At 45.4% G+C, this 10203-nt stretch overlaps 1 protein-coding gene across 1 annotated transcript in view; it reads left to right on the top strand.

The window, feature by feature from the left end:
- The first annotated feature begins 2867 nt into the window (after nt 1-2867).
- Pappa2 (pappalysin 2) overlaps nt 2868-10203 on the top strand; it is a 230674-nt gene continuing 223338 nt past the window's right edge. The window contains exon 1 of the mRNA XM_028760041.1: nt 2868-3786. Coding sequence (XP_028615874.1) covers nt 2868-3786 — 919 coding nt within the window. The remainder of the gene's footprint in view (nt 3787-10203) is intronic.

Below are 10203 nucleotides of genomic sequence, written 5' to 3'. Positions count from 1 at the left end.
AGAGAGAGAGAGAGAGAGAGAGAGAGAGAGAGAGAGAGAGAGAAACTAAACTGGAAGCCTGAGTTTGGTGTTGCCTCTTGAAATCTTATGAATGGATTACTAGCAGCTGAGAGCCAGGAGAGTCCTATAGGGGATGCAAGATCACCCACACACTCAGGGGGAGAAAAGCAGGCGGAACCCTTTCTGATGTCCTATTTCCCCTTCCTGAAATGAATGGTAGGAGATGTTTTTCTGAGGGTCCTTGGGGTGGCAAGGGAGAGAGGGTGCAAGGGGAGGGGTTGACTTCTCTTCTTGCTTGAACCTCTTTTTTTTCCTCTGAAGCTAAGCCATCTATCTCTTCCTAATATCCTCTCTCTCTCTCTCTCTCTCTCTCTCTCTCTCTCTCTCTCTCTCTCCTCCCTCCCTTCCTCTCCCTCTTTCCTCCCTGGCTCTCTTCTTCCCTCCTCTTCTCTGTTTTTCTGGCTTTCTCTAACCCCCACCCCCAGTCTCAATTTCTATTCTTGATCTGCTTCAAGTGGTGAAAACTGAGTCAGAAAAGTGCATGGAGCTAAGGAAGTTATCAAAGAAAAGGGACAGTCGAGGACCTAGGGGTGTCTGCTCAGTAGTGTCCACGTGCTTGAATTGAGAGCTTCTTTGGGGACTTGCTTTGAGGCTCTATTCCATGCTATATGAGGAAGGAGGGTGCACGTGGGATGGGGTGCACAGGACACAACATTTTAAAGGCAGTTAAGTCAGCTATCAACTGGAAGAAAAGAGTTCAGAGAGATGAGGAGACTCAGGGTGAAGGAAGGACCCTGATTTGACTCCCGAGCATGCGGGCTGTCTGAGTCAGACAGGAGCAGCAGAGGCAGTGATTTTAAGAGTGTAAGTGATTTTTCTTATTACTTGAAAGAAGGGCTCAATGCATATTTATACTTGTTTTATACTACCTGTGGCAAGCATGCCTGCATTCTCTGCATGTCCACGTGTTTGTCCAGTGTGTTCTGTGTATGTGTGTGTTCCTGTAAGGGATGGGAAGCCTTTAAGACTAACACTAAGGCAAACAATGCAGAGGTTAAACATAGGGTTTCCTCCCCCCACCTTCCCCATTCATTTCAGATCAATCAAAGAATAGCTGCCTCGGTTTAGCTGTTCATTTGTGTAAATGACTTATTTTGAGCACCTCGTTTGTTTATTTGTTCACTCAGCATATGGTGACTTTTACTAACTTTAGACTGAGAAACTTCTGAGAGAGAAAGGATGTCTATATGCTAGAAGCACACGGTGTTTCCAGTTAGTGCTTCTCTCGGCAAGGTAATTGATTTCTCCTTTCCTCCAGTGTCCAAGAGGAAGTGAATTTATTATTGTCCTTTTAAATTTGAAAAGATAGAGTAAAATAAAAAAAATAGAGGAGGCTTGTGATATATCAAAAGGAAGAGATGTGAATGGTCTCCGAAAGGCTAGCTAGTGTTTATTGACCAGGTCCATTCAAAGTGTGTGTGTTTATGTGTGTGTGTGTGTGTATGTGTGTGTGTGTGTGTGTGTGTGTGTGTGAGAGAGAGAGAGAGAGAGAGAGAGAGGCTACACACAGAAAGGCATGCTCCAAAACAGTATTGATCGTTCTATATTGATTGTGTAGGCTGCGGCTGCAGAGAGAGAAAGCCTGTGATGTTTACTGGGGAAACCAAGAGGAGCTTCTGTCCCTTGTGCCTCAGAAAGGTGGCGGGGGGGGTTGCTCAGGGGAAAGGAGGTGATGGGGAGTAGGTGGAGTGATGTACCAAACTTATTAGCTTTGACATCATCATTGTCTTTAAATAAAAAAAACCCAAGGAGATAATTATAGACAGACAGAGAGAGAGAGAGAGAGAGAGAGAGAGAGAGAGAGAGAGACAGAGACAGAGACAGACAGAGAGAGAGAGAAGGGGGCAGCAAGAGAGATCAGAGGGAACAGGTCCCTTGATGTATATGCAGTTCATATTGGTCTTTTCGTCCATCTTTAGGGACCCACCAGTCTCTCCGAAGGTGAAACCAAGGGCTCCCAGACTCATTTGATCAGGAGACCAGCAGACTGGCAGCCAGAGAACTTCACAGAGACTTGCAGCATACCAACAAGTTGGACGGGAATTAAAACACTCTCTTCAATAGTCAACAACCCTGAGTGCCACGCTGCAGGACTGCTCACCTACCCAGGCAGGCTGGAAGCTGCATGGACACCTGGCTGAGGACATCTAAGGAGAGAAAGTTAAGTACCACCTTGGATCTTTATGCCCTCAGATGATTATATTATTATTATTATTATTATTATTATTGAGAATAAGCATCAAATTGTGTCTCAGCCTAAAAGTTTTTTTCCTAGCAATTTACTTTAAGTTGAGCATATTGTGGGTGATGGGCTCTAAAAAGAGAGTCTAACTCCTAGAGAAAGGGAGAAGATACAGAAGAGATCATTAGAGAATAAGGTTGTTTTGAATGACCAGCTGGGGTGGTGTGTATCTGAGAGAATTTGGCTTACGTCATACACTCTCTTCTCTTATCAGTGAGGAGAGGAGTTACTGAAGGAAGAAAGGAAAACCTGAGGTCTCTGGGAGGAGATTCAAAGTAAGAACACTTAACTTCATTCTGAAGGACAGAAATCAAGCAAGAGAGGTCAAGGAAGAAGGTGAGAGAAGCCAAAAGTTACAGAAGCCACTGGGGCTGGCTGAATCCCCAGGACAGGTAGCCAGAAGAGGCATTCTTTTGGGGCCACTTGAGAAAGTTTGGCTTGTGAATCAAACAGTTGCCCTGGTGACTTCGAATCCATAGCTGGTTGTCTTTCCTTCTTCTCTCCATCATTCTTGTGTGGGACCCAGAAGCTGACCTCGGGTTCAAAGGATTAAGCTGAGGGAGATATGATGTGTTGGAAGGTCCTGAGAATAAGCCTGGTGGTCCTGGCTGGGTGGACATTCAGTACCACCAACTCAGAGCTGGGCTGGACACGCAAGAAATTCCTGGCCCAGAAGGAACACCTGAACCAGGTGCTGTTGGAAGGGGAACGCTGTTGGCTGGGGTACAAGGTTCGAAGACCTAGAACTGCTCCACAGCGTCATCTCTTTGGGGTCTACCCAAGCCGCCTCGAAAACTACCTAAGGTCCTATCCTGTGGGGACGCAGCAAACTAAGTATGCAGAATGGAGTCAGCGAAGCACAGAGAGACAGGCTCTGAGTGGTGTTCATCCAGACTTGACTGAAAACCCAGCAGGAGCGAGGAGAGAGGCTGAGCAGCCAGCTGCCCCGTGGGTAGGGGATGGTCCTATTGGGCAATCGCAGCTGCTGAGAGATGATGACACTTATCTTGGCAAGGGAAGATCTAAGGAGGCTCTAGGTGAGTCTGCAACTCGGGGAAGCTCAGAAACTGCTGTCTCCACCATTGCCACCTTTGCATACCAGAAGGGACCCACAGCAGAGACCCAGAGGAAGGGCCAATCCAAGTCTAGGCTTCCTCGCCAAGTGCAGAAGAGGCAGGCAGAAGATATGACCAGAGACCCCCAGAATACCCCTCAAGATTTTCAGCTTCGGCCTAAAGACCCCCTTAAGCACGGAGATAGTGACAGTCCATTGGAGGGCACCATCCAAAATGGTGGAGGGGCCTCTGCCCAGGGAGTAGAGACCTTTAACCCCCAAGGAGGATTGCCTGTACTGTATTTCTCTGGGAAGAGGGAGCGGCTGTTGCTGCGTCCAGAAGTGCTGGCTGAGATTCCCCGGGAGGCGTTCACAGTGGAAGCCTGGGTGAGACCAGAGGGAGGACAGAGCAATCCAGCCATCATTGCAGGTAATGTCCTATCCTACTCCTGGGTTTTCTCGGGTCCTGGGGGTGTGGCTGGCTTCATTTCTGTTGTGGGTACACATAGAGAATAGAAAGGGGGAACAGGCTAAAGCAGGAAAGCTAGGAAAGCTTGGTCAGAGGGGCTTTGTGGGTGTGGGGGTTATTTATCAATGCAGAAGTAACATAGGCACCATCAAAGGGAAGATGACTCCTATCCAAGACATCTTTATCGTGATCAATTTCTCGGAGTTCTATTCACTGTGCTTGTACTTTAGGAGACCTCCGTTTAGATCTTTTCCCTTTTTAAAGGGAACAGACTTAGAGTTTTTGTCAAGGAGGAAGGGGGGCGGGTCATACTACTTCTCATAGTCTAGCATGGGATACCCAGGCACCTCTGGAAAGCAGACAACAATCCAAGGATGGTAGTAGTGAATTATGCCCAAAGGGTCCAAACAGCAAGAGAACAGGCTGCCACCCGGGAACGAGGAAGAAAAGTAGCACCTGTTCTGTACCCTGGATCCCTTTCTCTTGACCTCAGATCTGCTGGAAAAGGTGGACACTTGCAAGCCAGCATCCTGACTTCTAGCCCTGGCTATTGTTACAAAGACCTAAATATGAAACCTTGTTTAACACAGCTAACTCTATAATGTTAGTCAGAGGCGTTTATTTGGGCTTGTAACCTGTGTTTATTTTGATTAACAGAGAGATCTAGAATGACAAAGAGCTGGGTTTGGAGCCGTTGCTTTTCTTTTCCTATCTGGAGAGGTCGATTTCAGGCAGGGGTGAGGAAAGACTGTTTTATCACCTTGGTGTCTCCTTATTCTTTTTGACACTCCACCAAAAGAGAGTGGGGACAAATATGCAGATGAATGTCACAAGGAGACCAAGTTACTTTATGCACTAACTAAAAGGCAACCAAATACTTATCAGAAAAAATAATGGCATCAATCTGGATTAACCACATACCCTTTTCTGTTAGTTCCATTACATTGATGGAGAAACTGAGGCAATAAGAGGCATGTCAGAGACAGGCTGAGGGCAGGGAGAACAATTCAGGAGTTCATGAATCATTTGATATCTCCTCAACAAACAAACAAAAACCAAAACAAACTAACCAAACAAATAAACCAACAAACCAACAAGCTAACCAAAAAAAAAAAAAAAAAAAAAACAAACCCCAAACTAAACCAAAATAATGACAACAAAAAAACCACTCAGGTTTCTGAGTGCCTCCAAATAAATTGCAGAGTAGGCAAAGCAATCTGGAGGGAAGGAGCGTCTTCCCGTGGGGTGTCTCTGGAACATCCTTGTGGACACTGTGTCTCCCCCTCTTTGGCTGCGATTTCTCGTTTGGAATCTGGGATTCCCAGACACTGAGCACTCTCCAGTCATGTGGCTTTGCTTTATTTTAGTTTTGGGTGGGAGACAGGGTGAGAGAAGGGGCCAGGCTGTAAGCTAGGTGGGGGCAGAGAAAGACGAGAAGGAAATCCTTATTCTGGGGCCAAAATGGAAGAAATAATGAGATGATTATCTGATCGGAGTTGGCAGCTTCACAGTTTCCCCCAGATGACATCTTCGTGCTGCCTAGTCTGGCTTCCTAGTGCCCATCTGCCAGGGAGCCTGTGAGCTTGCAGTCTAGCTTGAGACCCACACGAATCTGCCTATGCTTCCTCCTGCAGCAGCAACATAGAGACCCGGGATCAGTTCCCTGGCTGTGAAGTCTGAGAGAAGAATCCAAAAGGAATATATGTGGGAGACTATTGCTTGGGGTTATTAAAGTCCAACCTTGGAAAACAGGAGCATAGCACCTGACCTCTGTCTTTTACCTCTTCAGTCCTTCTGTCTCACCTCCTTCAAGAAGAGCTATGGCAAGGTTGGGTTACAGTTCCCCACTCTTTGCTTCACCTCTGGCATGTTTATCCTTATCTCCACGTGCCTCCCTATCTTGCCTGTCTGTCACCAGCCACTGTCTCCATACTGACACAGCACATATTCAGATCTTCCCGTGCCCATTGAACCCTCCTCTCTTCTCGGAGCAAGTAAAATTGGGCAGTAAATCGTTTTCAGCAATTTACCTTCTAAGGATTTTTCCCCCTCAAATCGGGCTCTCGTGGTGTTCTGGGACTTCCCCTTTAGGTCTGCTTGTAAAAGGTGGAGAGCAGATGCCAATGAAGCCTCTTCCCCTCCCCCACCCCCATTCTATCCCCTCTCTTTCTTCAGACTTGTGCTCAGCCCAAATTATCAAGTGAGGACAAATGTCCTTGGGAGGCAGGGATGGATAGCAAGGCCTCAATTCTTTGGGCTCAGAAAGTAGACTGTTTAGGATTTAGAATCCATGTGTACCCATTGTCTGTGCTGCTGCCATTTCCCTTGTGAATAACATGGCTAAGGATCATGAGGGTACCAAAATCAAGTCTCAGGTAATACAAGCCTCTACTTTGAGTGACTTGACTCTCTTCGCACAACTTTACAGCTCTCAACAATCCATCTTCCTTTCTTCTGCTGGCATGGGCCCTCAAGATGGTGTGCATCTGTTCCTAGTATGGTGGGAATTGAGTTACACAGAGTGACAAGGTGGAGTCAAGTTGCTGGGAGTTACACACAAGCCCGAAGCTGTACTTCTGTTGCTCCTCTGAGGGTGGACCAAGACGTGATTCTCACTCTGCCAGTAGATTTCAAACCTCAGGCTCTGCCTACCTAATTATAATCAGCTTTCAAGTCCTCTACCTACCATGCTTGGGGTAGCAGAGACCTCAAACAATTTAGTCAATACCAGTCGCGGCAGAAGAAGCCCATACCCACAGCTATGGGACCTTAGGGAATAGTTTTAATACTGGACACTAGGTGGCAGTGTTGTCTTGTGCACAGGAGACGAGGAAGCCACAGAGTTGGGAATGTCTCTAGTTTCCTTGAGGGCTGTCCTGTCCCAGCCTCTGGGCTGTAATTTAATCACCTTCTCCCAAAATGTTGTTGGTAGGCATCCCTCAGGGTCCACTTCATAAGTCTTTTTCTTTTTTCCTTTTTTTTCAAAGGCCTGTCTGGAAAGCTAAAGCGGCTTTTTTTTTTTTTTTTTAAAGTAGAGTTGTGACTAACTTGTAGCTCTAGCAAGCACTGAAGAAAACAAAATCAGCTAGAATTACCCTCTCCCTGCACTCTAAGTTCCCGCATTCTTCTGAAACAAGTCAGACTCCAGAATGAGTTGCAGGAATGCTTTTATTGAGGATTGAGGGCAACGCAGGGTACACAAGCTTCAGGTGTGAGGGGACTCTTCTGCTCATCCTCTGGGCTTTCTAAAAGGTAGACCACTCTTCAAGTTGTCCATTTCCCCAGAGTTGGAGCAGACCAGTGGCAGCAGGGAGGACTGCTCCAGTCAAAGGTCTGGCACTCTGAGGCTATGTGGCAAGCTAGGAGTAGCTTGAGGTCAGGAGCCCATTAGGTTGGGCCATTAGAATTTAGTGTTTAAATAAGCCAACTTCTGTCCTGTTCTGGTGTGGACTCTTTAAGGTCCAGTGCATAACCCTGAGACCATCTGAGCCTTTCCTACCACTTCAACTTCCGTTCCTCCCCTTCAACTCCGACATACACAAAAGAGAACATTTTAACAGGTTCCTCCGCACCCGTAATTGATTTCAAATGTTCCCTGAAGTCGCCCAACTGAGTAACCACCTGCAGCTCTGTGCTGTAGGACTCTGAGTCATTAAATCCATGGTAGGTTGGATCCCAGGTTCAGAATTCTTCATCCAACAAATATTTATTGAGTCCCTTGCCCTGCAAAGCGCAGCAAGTCATGGAGGGGAACACAAAGGTGTCTGAGAAACAGTCCTTGACATGAAGGCAAGTTTGGGACTTCTGAGTGTCCATGCTTTACATGTCCTAGTGTAGAGTCTTGGGGCAGACAGACGTGGAATCAAATCTTTCTGTGACACATACTGGGACAACTGTCTCTAGAAATCTTTTTTTAGCTTTTTTTCCCTGAGTTATGTTTTTATCAAACTGAAAATTAAATGGAAATACATATGCATATGTAAATAAATATATATGTGTGTATATATATGATTTTGTACATATGTATGTATATGATTCTATTTGAAATAAAGTAGGAAAAAAATTCCTGAACAAAAGACAAATAAGGAGCAGTCCTGGAGAGTCGGGTAGATAAAGTGCCCATCATAAAATTTGGCCCATGAGGCTTATTTACTTAACAGTGACATGAAAGGTATTTATCAGGAGATATCCAAACTAAATTAATTTCTAATTTAAATCTAACTTTTCATTACCAGAGATATTAACTTCAATTCCTTAGGAATTTACTCTGATAACTTATAAAATGGGAATGGCTCTAATTAGTTATTGTTTTTTCTACAATATGGTCTCAAGATAAAAACTGTAGATGAAAGAGTCCAAAGGACCCATTTACTACATTAAAATGTTTCATCTGTTCTCTTTATTTGAGTGGCACTATTTCAAATCAGTTGGGCAATGGTGCTAAAATTTCTATTTTATTTTTCTGAGCTGTAAGTCCTGTTGAATATCTTCTTGAAATTTGTGCTGACTTCATAGAAAAATGTACGTCATTACCTAGATTTTCTGGTAGCCCAAGTCTGCTGCCATTGGGGCACTGTTCAGAGGCTATCACTAGCTTTTCTGTGAGTGACATCTATGGAATGAGGCTTCAGGGTAAAGAGTTCTGACCACAGGGAACATAGAGTTTTACAGAATACACAATGGCCTAGATGTAAAGAGACCTCAGTGTAGCTGTCTTTATCTCATGGGCTTACTCAGGCAAAGGGCTGCATCAGTATCTTTCCCTAAAGGCAGGGCTGTCTGTCCTGTCTTTTGCTTCCCTACACTCAGTGATGGTCAAATCAGAGTGTTTGTCCTTATCAGACCCTGAGGAATCACCTTGTTCCTCTCTACACCCCCTCCTGGATCAGGACTCAAATGTTCAACAATGCTGTAGTGACCCAGCTGGCACAGAGCTGTTTATCTGAGGTCTCATGGTTGCCTCTTGGAGGTGGCCCTGCTGTTTCAGGTGACAGGGAGATGCATGGATTGTTTGTGTAAAGGAAACACATGTCTGATGGTTGTAGCTTAGCTTCTTTGCGCTGGAGTTTTCATCATGAGGCTTGGTAGTTCAACAGAGAAGCAATGTGAATGTTATCTGGTTTGAGAGGTAAACCTGACCAATCATGGTCACATTTCAATAGCCCACTGTGGTACCCTCTTCCTTAGAGCCTCCCTGGTGGTCCATGTGTGGGTGAGTTCCCTCTCTCCCTCCCTCCCCCCTCTTGATTTCTATAGACTTTCTATGGATCTTTTCAAGTCTTCTATAGATCATTCCTTGTCTTCAATAGACCTTCTCGTGTGCTTCTATGGACTTCACATGCTTCTTGCTTTATTAGTTAGGTATGGCTCTTATTTCTATCAACCTAACATCCCCTAGAAGTCACATGCAGCTCCAACCCATAGTTGTCACTCCTCCAATAATACTATAATGTTAGAATCACATAATTCTACAAATTATGTTTGTAGAAAAAAAAACTCGAAATTGAGACTGTTGGATTCCCAATGGGGTGAAGAGAACTTTCCGGAACTGGAGGCTTTTGTGGGAATTCCTGGGCAATGTCTTTGAAACTATGCTATTGCTGCCTACATTGTGTTTAAAGAGCATGCGAGGGAAACTGCTGATCACGAGGCTGCCCACCTGCCTTCCATAGAGGCACCCTTTTTCTTATGTGTCTCACGTGAGTATAAGTTGGAACTACCTTAAGGAAATGTACTCCCACAACTCTTGAGCAAGGGCTGACATGTTACGGCCCATGTGCCACATCATCCCCGAAGCTGAAGCTGCCTTTGTAAATGAAGTTTGATCTGGCACACCACACTCATTTGATTATGTGTTCTCAGTGGCTGCTTCCATGGTGAATGGCAGAGTTTAGTGGTTGCGACAGAGACTGTATAACCTGAGAAGCCTAAAATATGTATGCATCTGGCCCTTCACCACTGAAGGGCCAAGTACACCAAGAGCCACTGTAGAGCATCGAATCTTGTGCTTCAGTGTGCACAGAGGTCAGCTGAGGTACAACCTGAAGCAGAGGCGAGGAGAGTGTGTTTTGCGGGGTTCAACACAAGGGCTTCATCGACTATGGATGCTATTGACATTGTCACTGACATTGACAAGGACTATGTCTAGATAGAGACCACCTCTCCCTGAAGTCGCAAAGATAAAGGGAGGCCTAACGTAGTTGGTTCTGGCTCAGGTACTATCAAAGGTCTTCCAGAATATGCTTTGACTGCTTCTGTCTTTTCTCTTTCTCCCAGGGCCAGTTGAATATCATGGGGTGATAGTTCTTCCAGCCCTTTTCTAGCTCTTCCCATATTTTTGCTCAGAGTTTCTTTTATTGAACAAAATCTTTGCCTATT

This window comes from Grammomys surdaster, unplaced genomic scaffold, assembly GCF_004785775.1.
Source record: "Grammomys surdaster isolate TR1022 unplaced genomic scaffold, NIH_TR_1.0 130, whole genome shotgun sequence".
In the NCBI taxonomy this organism is placed as follows: domain Eukaryota; kingdom Metazoa; phylum Chordata; class Mammalia; order Rodentia; family Muridae; genus Grammomys; species Grammomys surdaster.
Note: the sequence above shows the minus strand (reverse complement) of the source record. Positions and strands in the feature narration are given on the sequence as shown.